General features: G+C 38.0%; 1 protein-coding gene across 4 annotated transcripts; it reads left to right on the top strand.

Moving 5' to 3' along the window:
- Window positions 1-871: 871 nt before the first annotated feature.
- Window positions 872-14,176, top strand: ano11 (anoctamin 11). 4 transcript variants are annotated; one of them, XM_084427667.1, is made up of 23 exons: window positions 872-1,332; window positions 3,052-3,166; window positions 3,251-3,444; window positions 3,518-3,625; window positions 3,748-3,884; window positions 3,979-4,036; window positions 4,259-4,369; window positions 4,458-4,623; window positions 5,180-5,270; window positions 5,825-5,921; window positions 6,142-6,285; window positions 6,775-6,912; window positions 7,033-7,131; window positions 7,266-7,368; window positions 7,649-7,760; window positions 7,859-7,913; window positions 8,448-8,545; window positions 9,315-9,451; window positions 10,468-10,673; window positions 11,162-11,304; window positions 11,578-11,668; window positions 12,454-12,585; window positions 13,578-14,176. In XM_084427667.1, the coding sequence occupies exons 1-23, from the start codon at window positions 1,201-1,203 to the stop codon at window positions 13,599-13,601; spliced, it is 2,691 nt and encodes an 896-aa protein (XP_084283793.1). In that variant the 5' UTR covers window positions 872-1,200; the 3' UTR covers window positions 13,602-14,176. The 4 variants fall into 4 exon arrangements, with proteins under 4 accessions (XP_084283793.1, XP_084283796.1, XP_084283795.1 ...); XM_084427670.1 differs by having other exon boundaries at window positions 10,552-10,673; XM_084427669.1 differs by having other exon boundaries at window positions 880-1,332; window positions 3,754-3,884.
- The last annotated feature ends 679 nt before the right edge of the window (window positions 14,177-14,855 follow it).

Consider the following 14,855-nt stretch of genomic DNA (forward strand, 5'->3'; position numbering starts at 1 on the left):
TATTGCTTTTTTCCAGTTACCCGTGCCTCTCTACTCCTGCAGTGCACATCAATGAACAGAAGGTGCTCAAACCTTCCTCCCTCTTTCTTTATCTGCCCAATCCCTTCTCTTTATTTCTCTCCTCCCTCTGTCTGCACTGCTGCAGTAACATCAAAATATTAATGCACCACAGAGATAGGGGGGATGGGATGGGGGCATATGAAGCAAAAAGGATCACATGCCGCAAATGGAGATTTTCCTTTCAGTCATTTGTACATTTGTAGTTTGTTTATTGTCTCACAAACCCTCTTGCACTTGAATAATGAGAAATCTAAGCTATTTGTGGCTCTCAGCCAAGCATGCAGCACTTAAGACTGACCCAGAAGTCTGCAAATATCATCTAAACAGCTAATGGCAGAGGTGAATTGCTAAGTGCTAATGATTAGTGCAAATCAGAAATATACACAATGCATATAGTTGATATGCAACTAAAGCTGGGAGCAATATTCCTCTGTGACTAAATTTCATGTTTCAATATCCAAGGTGAAATTTGACCCCTTGAGTTCTTTGCACTGAAGGGTTTTACTTTTAGACTGTGATGGTTTGTCCTTCCAATAGATTATTTACCCCTTTTGGCAACAAGATTTATGTACACTATGTAACTAAATTTAGCGCATTTATAGTCTGTCTGAAATTGGATTTATGTGCAGCTCTGATGCATTAAAAAACTTGCTCATCACCAGAGTCTCATTTTAAGTAGGATTTATGCATTCAAACAAAGTGTGTTTACATGTCTTTCTTTGCTGAAGATGAAAGAAAACAAGTGGCTCGTATTCCAGGAGTTACGGTAAGTGTCCCTCTGGAGTGCTGAGGAGACAGGGATGCAGTGAATGAGAGCGAGAGAGAGAGAGAGGGAGAGAGAGAGAAGAGATGCTGCAGACCCACTTCTGCCCTGGTTTGGTCTCATCCGCTTATAGAGGCACTTAATGCATTTCCTCTGTCTTCTCTCCTGCAGCTCTTCTACGGGGAATGCACTTACACTTTTATCTCAAATTTAATTTGTGTGCATAATTTATTGGACACTGATGTTCTGCAGGAGTGTCTGGACTGGAGCATGGGACTGTGTACATACATCAGTTCTACTGAAGCTCTGAATGGGAGTTAAACGACATAGTCTCTGCTAGCTTCACCTCAGCATCTGGTTGTGACTGTGGGATTCTCATGCTGAAGAAGAGGAACCCTGAGGTGCTGATGGACCGGGAGGTGCTGCTGGATCTGGACTACAGCGGCGAGACCCATGTTCCAGACAGTTATGGAAGCGTGCAAAATGGTTGCTTCATCCCTCCCAGATATGTGAGTGTACAGATCTGTGTTTTGTAACATGGTGTTCGGATGCATACTTTATGAGATACATTTTTTCATCAAAACAAGAGTCCTAGATTCTGTGTAACAATATCACCAAACTCATTGCAGAGCTGTTCGTTGTGTGTTAAAATTGCTGTCTAATTAGCATATGGCTTTGCTGATTAAGCAACCTGGTGGTTTTCCTGGAGTTTTTAGTTACTTCAAGATATCTAGACCTAAAAGAGGATATATTACCAATATCTTCTTGATAATGTGTTAACTGTCTTATTTTCCTGTCTGATAAAACATACAGTATAGTTTAGTTGTCTAATTCTTGTCATATTGTCAACACTATATATACATATATACAACACTTAGTTCCTGTCCTTGAATTTGACTGGCCAAGCAGCAGTCCAACCGCATCGGGACTTTTCACTTTGTATCACTCCGCTTATCTGTGTTTGAGCGTTCCACATCTTTACACCAGTAGGTGGAGACAAGTGACAGACTCTGTGAGTGAGTCATTTAAACCATTCACTCAACAGATTTGTTCAAAAACACTGATTCATTCAGCTAATGAAACACCACTACTGTGGCTCTTAACATAATCTTCTAGTTATTTACATATAGCAGCTAATGAATCTGAAGTCTCAGTCGTACATTCACAGAAAATAGCTTAATAAAACTCAATCTTTATAAGGCCAAAGTGATAAAAGCAGCAGCCTATATTACTCTAAATTCAACCCATGTGTTGCTCATAGATGCGCAATGGTTGAATTATGCTTTGGCTCTGTTTGGAACTATTTTCTTTTGAGAACAAAAATAGCTGCCCACGTATTATAGGACTTTCAAACTCATCTGATTGCTGTTCTTCTCACTCTTCACAACTATTTATCATCACCGATGTCATTTCCAAGCAAAACACATTTCATACTGCAGGATGATTCACAGACAGGTCTAGGTATTTAATGCCACCCACATGCCACATTATTTTCTCCCTGATTTTCTGTACTCGCTGACAGTTAATAGAGTTTGCTGACAAACTGCTAAAATCGGAGGCAAATTGGTGCTCGTGAGTGATGATTGTTTCAGTATATGTAAATTTTCAATGACACAATCTGAGAAATGTCATGAATGCCAAAGAGATATTTAGCAGGTTATGCCGCCCACAAGCTACACGACTTCAGCCTTGATTTTCCACTCATCGACAGTAAAAAGCCCAAAATCCCAACCCCCGCGTATATAGGTAAATGGCTTCACGAACAAGAAATATGTTATTTGATAGCATATATATATATATATATGTCATCATTTGACTTGATTTATTCCAGTGGGAATTTATTGGATCGTTATTGTTTGCTATTATTGCTGTGATCTCATGTGTGTAACACGTTGTCCCCCCTCGTGCCAGTAAACACATCATTAAAGAAGAGAAGAGATGTCGCTGCAAGAGGGAGGGGAAGTGATTTTGATTTCATGGTGACATTTAACTCACACATAGTGATTTGTCCCTCAAGTGAGCAAGCATCATTTGGGCTTTTGTTGGTGATCTCCATTAACTGTCAGCCAGTGGAAAATTAGGGCTAAAATTGTGTAGTGCAAAAGCAACATAATTCTGAAATATGATGATGATGATAATACAAAAATCAATAATACACAAAAAGGATGGAACAATAGCTCTTTTGCTCTTATGATGTTGCTTTAATGCCTATTTTCATGTCAACATAGTTGAATACTGCGGCTAATGATGATGATGACCCCATATACGTTCATTGTGAGCGGACAGCAAGCCCACCTGTTCAGCCCCCAGGCAACTACTTCAGAGATGGCCAAGCAAAAATAGGTAATGTTTGATGAAAGCGCTATAAATTTACTGACCACTTTGCTTAATATGTAGTCATATTAACCCTGGTCGCTCTTGCCTCAGACTTTGTGCTGGTGTGGGAGGTGAAGGTGCGCCGCAAGCGCCGAAGTCGGGGACGGCCACAAGGAGAGGCGGCGGAGGAGGCAGTAGAAGCAGCACAGGAGGAGAGCAGGTCAGAGAGAAGAAAAGCTCAGCTGGCCCGATGGAGGGACAAATTCATCCAGAACCTTCAGAGTGCTGGACTGTTGATGGAAAAGGTAAATTTTCTTAGTACATTGCCATTTATGCAACTTACTATGATCTTTCTAAAGGTTTTCTCTTTATTATCAGGAGGAATCATCCAGTGTAAAGAAGACTATACACTATCTGAAGCTCCATGCTCCATGGGATGTGTTGGTGTACTATGCTGAGGAGTTATGTCTTAGAGCACCTCTGCAGGTCAGATCCGTTTTCATGTTCACCTCCCTATTGAGCTCTCAATGCAAATACAGAGTGTTCAAAATAGCACTAGAATAAATTAATTGGGAGCTCTGAAATGAGTTGTTCTTGTTCATTGACAGGCACAGCCTAACCCAGACTTCAACACTTCTGCTCAAGTTCTTCAGAAACTCTGGGTGCCGAACATCATGAAAGAATCGGTTCCCAACCGTCCTGTGGACTACTATACGTGTGCCTTCCGCAAGTCTAAAATGGAAAAGTTATGCTCTGCTTCTATATGTGAACAAAACGATTATCTACTTGCAGAAACAGTTGTAAATGTAGACATTTACCTAGGCTTCCTGTTTTGTTAGGTTTCTGGGCTCTGATGATCGTGAAAACTACTTCACCAACACACAAAGACACCGCATTGTGAGTGTGCAAAACACAGGAACTGTGTATCAGATGGTATATTAAATTGTTATTCAGTACACTACCATTCAAAAGTTTGGGGTCTGTAAGATTTTTACAATGTTTTTGAAAGAAGTCTGTTTTGCTCACCAATGTCTTTCCAAAAAAGAATGGTAATGTATAAGATGGTGTATTGAGTACTTACGAGTGTATGATAATTGCTTACACCTGTGCTCATCGCAGGTGTATGAAATCCTAGCAAGGACTGCATATGGCAGGAGGAAGCGTGCAGAAGTTGGAGTTGCTCGTCTGCTGAACGAGGGGGCTTTTACGGGTGCATTCCCTCTGCACGAGGTTAGGCACATGAGCAATGCGCTTCAAACATGCACGTTTTACTAAAAGTAGAGCTTGATACACTTTCAGCTTTTTCTCTGCTTCAAAGGGCCCCTTTGAGCTCCCAGGTTGTGACATCAAGCCTGATCAGCTGAACAAGAGGCAGGTGCTGTACCACTATTGGTCCAATTGGTTAAAATGGTATAAGTACCAGCCTCTGGATCACATCCGTGAATACTTTGGGGAGAAGATTGCGCTTTATTTTGCTTGGTTGGGTGAGTAGGCACCATACTAGATCTTATTTACATTTCCATATTTGGTTTCAATTTTCTTGATATTGCAAGAGTGACAGTGTAATGCATATTCCAGCAATCATTAATAAGTGGCACTTGATGACATGAAATTATTATAATAAATTCATATATTAATATAATTGAAATTTTTTATTTTATTTATTTATATATTAAATTATGTATTATGTATATAGATACAGGATATGCATTCACAGCATGTGCGTTCCCTGGGAATCTAACACCATTATATGAGAACTGAACTGAGCTGGATGATGACATCACTGTTTTCTCCAGAGCGGCTATATATATAAATGAACTAAATTAATAACTTTTTTACAACAAAAATGAAACATCACTTAACTTACTTAAGCGGGACTGTGACGCTATTTTCTTCTGGAAACAAACTTTGAAACGATCTGTATTGTAAAAAGCGCTATATAAATAAATGTGACTTGACTTGTCTTGACTAACCCATGTACTGTGAATATATTTACCAATTGTAATTACCATAAATAACCAAATTCTGTTTTGTTCACAGGATTTTATACAGCCTGGCTCTTGCCTGCTGCATTGGTTGGGACATGCGTCTTTGTTTCGGGTATTTTGACAATGGGATCCAATACCCCAGCGTAAGTTTCTCCTGTATTAGCTTATCGATAAACTGTTTTTCTGCTGCTGCTCTTCTTGCAGCTCTACGTGACGCACACATTTAGTGCTCCTCGAAGCTATTTTGCTGCCATGAGAAATAATTTCATATCAATGTGCTTTATGACCTTTATTTGTTTCTATAGCAACTGTTTACCAAATCTACTTGAAGGACTAATAGTGATGGGTTGGAAATATTTGCTGCGGATTACGCCACAGAATGAACAAGCAAAATAATGGGAATGAGAGAGCAAGAAACCATAAAGAGAGACACATTTAGAAGCACTAAATCTGTATCTATATGCTATAAGCATTCCTTTTGTACACTTTGCCACTCTGGTCTATTGATCTTTACATAAATCTAAACTATTACTTTTGTTAGGAATGGAGTAAGAGTGCGGTTACTAGATTTCTGACATTTTCTTCTCTTTAATCAACACAGTTTCACCATGAAAACAGATACTTCAAAAACACAGGCTGTATGCTTGCTTTCATCTTAGCTCTACCATTGTTGCCTGTTTCCATGTACCATCTACAGGAAGGAAATCTGTGAGAGTGGAGGACTCTATCTAATGTGTCCTCTATGTGAAACCTGTAAACCCTGGAATATGTCAGACATCTGTCCCATGGCCAAGGTAATCATCCCTGGCTCAAATTGCTTGAATTGGGTACTATGTGAAAGACACAATATTGTAGCATTTGATAATATGTTTGTATAGTTTATATTATGTGTATGGATTATGTAAAAGATGTAGGAAGTCACTTCACTTTTGGAATGTAGTCTGGTTGCCAATAATGAACACTAAACATTAGGGCTTTCTGCTTGTTTTGGGTTTATTCACAACTCTTCTTTAGGTGGGTTATCTGTTTGATCATCCTGGCACCGTCTTCTTCAGTGTGTTCATGTCTTTATGGGCCGTCACTTTCCTGGAGTACTGGAAACGCAAGAATGCCACTCTCGCTCACCACTGGGACTGCATGAATTTCCATGAAGATGAGGTTTGATGGACACAGCATTTTTGGTCCTTTTTCCTTTAAAAGTATCCTGAACAAAAAAAGGTTTTGTTTTGTTTTTGTATGTGGGAAAAATCAGAAGTGAAAAATGTTTTGTTTTGTTTGTGTGGAAAAACATCTGAAAATACTTTATTTATTTCATTTTTAGTTTTATATATGGGAAAAAATCTGAAACGAAAAAATGCCGAAAATGTGTTTGGAGCTTTTTCTAGTTACACATGGCAGGATTTATTTATTTTTGTTATGAAAGACTCATAAAGACACTTGTCCTTATAAAAGTTAGGTATTTTGCCTCAGAAAATTTAGCTTGTTTTAAGAATGTTTAGATATTTTACTGGAAAACAGGACAAAAAATGCAATTAAGAATTTTTTTATTCCTATTCCTATGTAATAATTCCTAACATTTGTGGGTTTGTATATAGTTGGTAGTATAGATCAGAAATAATAGCAAGTTATTCTTTTGGAAATGGACAGGAACCACCACGTCCTGAGTTTTCTGCAATGGCCCCTGCGATGGAGGAGAACCCAGTGACAGGAGTGAAGGAGCCCTACTTCCCTGAGAAAGCCCGGATTTCACGCATGCTGACTGGCTCTATGGTCATCGTTATAATGGTGAGACCCACTGGAGATTTAATGGAACTACAGAATTGTAATTGGTCTGTTTGAAGGAAGATAATGTATCATAATTATTCACCCAAATCTATTCCCCTTCCTCTTAATCTGTTTTCCCAGCTGTTTGTAGTGATGATCTTCTTGGTCACAGTGATCATATACCGCAGTATAGTGAGTGTAATGATGTTTGAAACTGGGAGTTCTGTTCTGCGTACTCAGGTTGGCACCCCATCGATCTGAATTAAATTAAAATATGAGATGACTTACCATAATGCAGCATTTCATTAATCTCTTCCACACCTGCAGCAGCTCTTGAACTCTGAATCCACTCCACACACACTTTTGTCTTCCAGGCTGGGAATATCGCCAATATCTCCAGCACTTTGGTGAATCTGGCTTTGATCTTGCTGATGGGGCAGGTCTACACAGCCCTGGCAGAACAGCTCACTAAATGGGGTAGGCTTTCTGCACACATCAGACCCCATAAAGGAACGCATGCCCAGGGGTTTAAATCAAATCGCACAGGCTAGTGTTGCCATTTTCTGTTGTTCAGGGTAATGAACCTGCCCATCCACAGTGACTCTGAGAATCAATAAGCCATTAGGACTCTAGTCCTTAGTCTTTCTCTCTGAGGCAATTACAATAAAGCTTTGAGACTTCACACACGCCGTTTAGATAAGTCTCATTTATCTTGTGTACTCAAATATGGCCGTTCCTGAAACCATTTTCCCTGCAGAAATGCACAGGACACAGACACAATATGAAGATGCCTTTACATTCAAAGTCTTCATATTCCAGTTTGTCAACTTTTACTCGTCGCCCTTCTATGTGGCCTTCTTCAAGGGCAGGTAACCTGTAAACTAGCCTAACAGAACAAAGCAACCTTTTTGTGCTGTATCTTTCAAGGCAAAATATTCAGGGCACTTTCATTGCTCTTTTATTGCAGATTTGTGGGCTATCCTGGTCATTATGGCAAACTGTTTGGGATGCGGAATGAGGATGTGAGTGCTTTGCCTTTTAGTTTTATGGTTATATGCCATAATACGATTTCCCTATTCCGTTAACAATGCTCAAACATGCAGTTTAGCAGTCATTTTACAAGAATATTTTGTATAAAGATGGTAAATCAGAGTCATGTATTCCAGACAGCCTTGTAATAAAGGATATGTTGCAATACATCCACAATAGGTTGCACTTTATATGTAGTTTTTAAAACTAAAGAAGCAAAGTTTTCCTCTATAATGTATATGTACATTAATGTTCAGAAGTTAAGTCAGTAATTGAAAAAAGAAAAGAAAAAAATGTATAACTTTATTCAGCAAGATTATTATTTAAATTGATCAAAAGTGACTGAATAATCTTGTTCTGAAGAATCATGTGACACTGAAGGTAAATTAAACTTGGCATCACAGGAATAAATAACATTTTGAATTGTAATAATATTTTACTCTATTCATGATAAAATAAATGCAGCCTCTGTTAGCATTAGAGCTTCTTTTAAAAAAGATGTATAAAAAATGTACCTGTGGTTGCAGTGTGGACCAGGGGGCTGTCTGATCGAACTGGCTGAGCAGCTCTGCATCATCATGGTGGGAAAACAACTTATCAACAACGCTCAGGAGTTTGTCATCCCGTACGTGTCTCCCTCAGAGCCTGACTTTTCATCAAACAAGTCATATTTACTGTAGCTGCACCATAAAAGCTTTTTATATCGTAGAGCAAACCACACGGTATTTGAACTAAAAGACTGCTGAAGTCTCAGTCCTGCAGAATCTAAATCGTATTATTTGGTCCTCTGAGAAAAGCAAGTCAGCACTGTGGGTCAGTGCTGCAAAGTTGGCACAGCACACATTCTGTGGAGGTGTGTGTGGTCAGGCTTTGTCTACATTGTGGAAAACATACTGAATAATTAATAAACATTCTAAATAATGTCCTAATGACCATCTTAAAATGCAGAAGTCAATTGGAAGTCCCTACTGTCATAGAAAGAGTGTGTGTACGTTCATGCTGGTGTACGAGAGTGAACGTGTGTAACTGTGAGCAATAATAGCTGTCTTTAAGAGTATTGATTGATGTAATCCACAGATAACATTGTAGGGTGCAGTGTGCAGATAGATGACTGTCTCTCTGCCAGTTCTGCGGCATATCTCTCCTCTAAGGCAGCAGTTCCAGTGGTTTAGCAGGATAAATGCCACACAGGAGAAGCTTTTAGCACTCCCCTATCAATAATGCACCACCACAGTCAGGCTTGGGCAAAACTGGATCTTTCCAAATGAGCACAGCTCTATTTTAGACATAAAAATACACTCAGAAGCGCCATCATCATCATCATCATCATCAACACTGTGTATTTCAGTTTAGTTGTGTCATTCTCTCTTTGCCTCTCTCTCTCTGCTTCTCAGTAAAATAAAGGCTTGGAGACAGAAACGGGCCTTGTCATCTGTGAAGAAGGCCCAGAAGGCAAAGGAGCCTAAGCGTTGGGAGCAGGACTATGAGTTGATTCCATGTGAGGGTCTTTTTGACGAGTATCTGGAGATTGGTAAGATGATAATCTTTCACCTTTAATGAACTTTAATGAATGTGTTGCTACTGATGCCATAACAGCATGCACGGATATTTCTTGGGGTGTCATTCCTGGAACACTTGGTGGACTAGGCAAGATAAGACATGACAAAGAAGAAAAAAAAAAAAAAATTCTGAAGATTTCTATTTCAAATAAATGCTGTTCTTTTGACCTTCGTATTCATCAGAGAATCCTGAAAAAACAGAAAGGGATAGTTCACCCAAAAGTGAAAATTCTGCTATCATTTACTCACCCTCTAGTTGTTCCAAACCTGTATGAATGTCTTTCTTCTGCTGAACACAAAAGAAGATATTTTGAAGAATATCAGAAGCCAAACAGTTGATGTTGGCCCCATTGATTTCCATAGTATTTTTGTTTCCATATTTTCCAAAATATCTTCTTTTGTGTTCAGCAGAAGAAAGAAATTCATACAGGTTTGGAACAACTAGACGGTGAGTAAATGGTAACAGAATTTTCATTTTTGGGTGAACTGTCTATTTAAGCAGTACAACCGGTTTCAACATTGATAATAATAAGAAATGTTGCTTGAGCAGAAAATCAGCATATTAGAATGATTTCTGAAGGATCATGTGACACTGAAGACAGGAGTAATGATGCTGAAAATTTTGCTTTGACAACTCAGAAATAAATCACATTTTAAAATATATTTTAAAATAGAAACAAATATATTAAATTGTAATTATATTTGACAATATTACTATTTTTACTGTATTTTGACCAAATAAATGCAGTCTCTGTAAAAATTAGAGACTTCTTTCAAAAATATTAAAAAGTCTTGTCGACCCCAAACTTTAGGTTTAGTGTATGTAAGAGTGAATTTCTGTCACACCAGTGTAGACAAGCACATTTTTACCTACAGTAGAATAACCATGCAACTTAATTAAACATTTAATGAAAATGACACTTCTGTACAGATATTCTTGCTACACTTAATGAATGACCTTACAGTTTTTAATCTTGACTGCTGCCAGTCCTGCAGTTTGGCTTCATCACCATTTTTGTGGCGGCCTTTCCTCTGGCTCCTCTCTTCGCTCTGCTAAATAACTGGGTGGAAGTGAGGCTGGACGCTCATAAGTTTGTGTGTGAATACCGGAGACCCGTGGCAGAGCGAGCCCAGAACATCGGTGTGTGGTTCATCATACTGGAGGCGCTGTCCCACGTGTCTGTCATAGTCAATGTGAGCGCCTACACAAAACCTCTATCACCTAACTAATAATTCTGATACAGTACTTAAGGTGCGGTCACATTAGCGAATTCAAAGTGAAATTTTGTGGGCAAAAAAGCTACAATGTTGACAATAAACTATACCATTGACCTATGTAAGAAAACACTGCTCACACAGAAGTCACATTCAAACCAAGCAGCTTTCTGTTGGTCTGCGTGGCAAATTCGTGTGACCAACTTGAACACGAGTGAATTCTGGACAGGGATCTTTTTCGCCCATATGTAAAACTCCAGATTATCCAGATTCCTATTGAAGTGTCTGGATTTCGCCCACGAAATTTCACAGAGCAAATGTGACTGAAGATTTGACAACCTTTAGTGTGGTACATTCTGTAAATATTTGTTTTTGTGAAACATAAACGAGACATCTGGTTACTTTACATTATCCAAGGTTGTCTTTATAAGGTTCCATAATATATTTTATTTTTTTATTTTCTACAGGCTTTCCTCATTGCATTTACCTCCGATTTTTTGCCACGCCTGCTGTACCAGTACAAGTTTAACAATGACCTGCATGGTTATGTCAATTTCACGTTGGCTTACTCTCCACCCAGTTACAACCACTCCAGTCATACCACGTGCAGGTAACATTGTTGATGCTGATCTACAGTGTCTGAAATCTGAAATCAGACTCTTATCAGTTATGCATTGTAAATAAGCATAAATATATTTTTCCTCTTTTCAGGATGGGTAATTTTTTTTTTTTTATTTTTTTTTTTTTTACATTTATTACATAATGGTCTAATCAATCAGAAAATTGTTAATCAAGGCAGTGAACTGTAAAATTGTAGCTGTCAGCACTGTTAGATTTTCTTCTCGTGTGGTCTTTTTTTTTGTCACGACTTTTCTTGTGTCAGATATAAAGCGTTTCGGGATGAAAATGGAAAATACAAGCTGGTGTACTGGGAGCTTCTGGCTGTAAGACTGGGCTTTATCATCGCCTTTGAGGTGATCATTGATCTTCCTCCTGCAAACCACATCACAGTCAGATTCTTTCTTGAATTTAAGCTTCCCAGAATACACTGTAACCCATTTAAAGTCAACATTAAATCAAAATTAAGTAGGTGACACCAACTTTTCATCATCCAGTCAGTTCCTAGATAAAATTGGATCCCTGTCTACATTAGTGTTTTTTGAATATCCTCTGGGTTTTTTAAATGAAAGAAACAGAAATTATATTGTACAAACACCTTCAGGAGAACATTAAAGAGCACCACACAAGGAAAATAAACAAACGCATGAATAAAAGCAAAAAATCCACATATACACACATATATATATATTTATAAATATATATATATATATATATATATATATGTGTGTATATGTATACAAAAACCTTTATGTTAGTTGCGATTATTCGCGCTAACAGCACTAAAATAAATCAAATAAAATGGAAAACATTGACAAGAAAAGAAAAGTAGATTAAACCTTATTAATAGTATCACCAACACATTTCTTATGTGGTTTCAGGAATCTGAAAAAGAAATTAGTAGTTAAATAAAGAGATTTAAGAAGTGAGTCTGTTTCAGTGAAAAAAAATATAAGAGAGTAAGATCTAGGAAGTGAATTTGACGAAATATCTCACATTACGAAAGTGAAATGGGTTGCAGATGCAGTTTACATTTGTCTATACAGTAACCTGATTGATTACAGTTTCTTTATCATTGTCTACTAATTATTATTTCTATTTTGTGGTCATCTTAATAATAAGTGTGTGTACACATCTTCAGCATGTGGTGTTCTTTGTCCTGCGTGCCATCGACTGGATGGTTCCAGACATCCCTGAGTCCTTGGAGCTGAAGATCAAGCGGGAGCGCTACCTGGCTAAGCAGGCTCTAGCTGATAACCAGGAGGCCTTGCTGGTGAGTGGCAGGATGCTTCTTAGGTGAGGTCAGAGCACATGGTGAAGTCCACACCCTCCAGTGAGCCACGCTTCTTCTCATTAACACTCACTACAGAGAGCTCAGAGATTAAGAATATAAAAAGCTTTTCTTAATCACAATATGCAGCAGTTTAAATTTACCCTCAAGGCTGAGGGAGAAAGCCAGAAATATTGTTACAGCTATTAAAAATGTTTTTGATAGTTTAAGTTAACAATAACAACACTGATTTGACATCCATTAAAATATATTCTTTATCCAATTCCTGGAGCTATTTTGTTCTCCAACATCACAAAAACATGAAAGTTTTTAAATGAATGTGTGACAGTTCCAGCACTCTAGCAGAAGTAGAGCAAAGACTTCTGTATTACTTTTTTGCTGCCCTGGTTTATGTACTCCACATGTTCTGAAAAGTTGAGGAGGGAAGAAGATCAAAACATTTTTCAACCCACTTTCTTGGAAAATATGTGTTAGGATGATACTCTGCTTCTGGTTGAGGTCAGAGTGTGTATTTGGCTATGTGCACTGGTTTCTGAGCAATGACGCAACCAAATATTCAAGATTATGGGGGATCAAATGTAATAGTTGAAAACCATACCAACTGTTCCATTGAAATACTACAATTCTGAATATTGGCAGATTCCCCCTTTATGTCTGTGGCCTCTATTGTTTTTAATTACAGTAAATTGTATTTTATGTATTTTACTTAAATAGTTTAGAAATAGACCTGGCTCTCTTTCTCGATGTGATGTCAGTGATGTGGTGTGAACGCCTCTGTGATCTGACCTGGCCCTTGTATATCTTTTCAAAATAAATGTAAGACTAGTTATAGTTGTCTCTGCATATTAAACTAAAATTGGAGTATTGCAATGTATATAAAAACATATACTTCACCTTTAATTGATGGAGGAGATGTCTAAACAATGTATTTCTTTCTTTTCTCTTCTTTCCTCCTTGTGTGCTGGTCCTTGAAGCAAGCGAAGCGCCTAGCTACATGAGACTGACCTGCAGTGCAGAGGCTTCTCCAGAAGGGGGCGTAGAACACACTTTACACACTCATAATTGATTCAAGAGGGACTTAGTATTTTAAAACACTTGGACTGAAACTTGGCTTGAGCTTTGTGGTGGTTGTGTGGATGTGTGTGTGTGTGTGTGTGTGTGTGTATGTGAGCATGCATTTCAAAGTGTGGAGGTCTATGCCAAAGTTGTTCACTATCACCTCTACTTTAACAAACGGCTGTTTACATACGACTTCCTCTGGCTCCAACTATAGTAAGACATGTGATCACCTATTCACTCTCCCTGCCCTCCCGATAAATGATATATTACTATTTAGATTTAGTGGGAGGACAGGGAGGTTTGCTTTTCTACATTAATACTAAAGTATATATTTGTACTACTGACTACTGGAAATTGTGAAAGATGGCAAATGCATTAGAAGCATGTTCTACATTATGTGTCAGTGTAAAATACTTCTCTGAATAATACCTTAATATGTTTGCATTTGTCATGTCTATCTCTGGGCTGTTTAAGGAATCATGTTTTAAAATAAAGCTAGTTTCAATAACTGTTCAAATAAACATTGAAGTGTTTACATGCTGGAGGACAAGATTTAAAAGGATAGTTCAGCCAAAAATGAAAAACCCATTCCAAACCACTATTACTTTGTTTCGTCTGTGGAACACAAAAGGAGACATAACTGATGGATGTTCACACTGTGTCATATTGAAAGTTCAGAAAAAGTTCAAAAAAGCACAGCAAAAGTATTATAAGTGAGCCATATAATAATAGTTTTACAGTCCAGCTGTAAAATTAGAATACTAATATTTATGGTTGTCTTAATTTTTTGCTTTCAAACAAACCATGGAGCTTTTATTTCGGTGGTAAAGCACCAAGGGATTTTAAAGCTTCTCTTTTGTTGGCAACAGCCGCCTTCTTACAAATTTAGAGAGATTGTTGATGCGTGTTGTGTTCCAAATGCATGTTATAAGCGCTCTAAACAGAGCTTGCAGAGATCAGTTTGTGTAGACCAACATTTCCTGCGAACTCAGCTGCTGAAACCATTGGATCATGAGCTGGTAGCGTGTAAATATACACAGTGCTGCGTTTTAATCTGAAATGCACAGTGCATGCATTTATTAAATTAATTCACAGCCTTTGTGATTTAATAATAACACTAAGTTTTGATTTTATTTTGATTAATTGTGAAGCCCTACTTCTGAAGCCATATGATAGGTTGTGTGATAAACAGA

This window comes from Rutilus rutilus (genome assembly GCF_951802725.1).
Source record: "Rutilus rutilus genome assembly, chromosome: 13".
NCBI lineage: Eukaryota > Metazoa > Chordata > Actinopteri > Cypriniformes > Leuciscidae > Rutilus > Rutilus rutilus.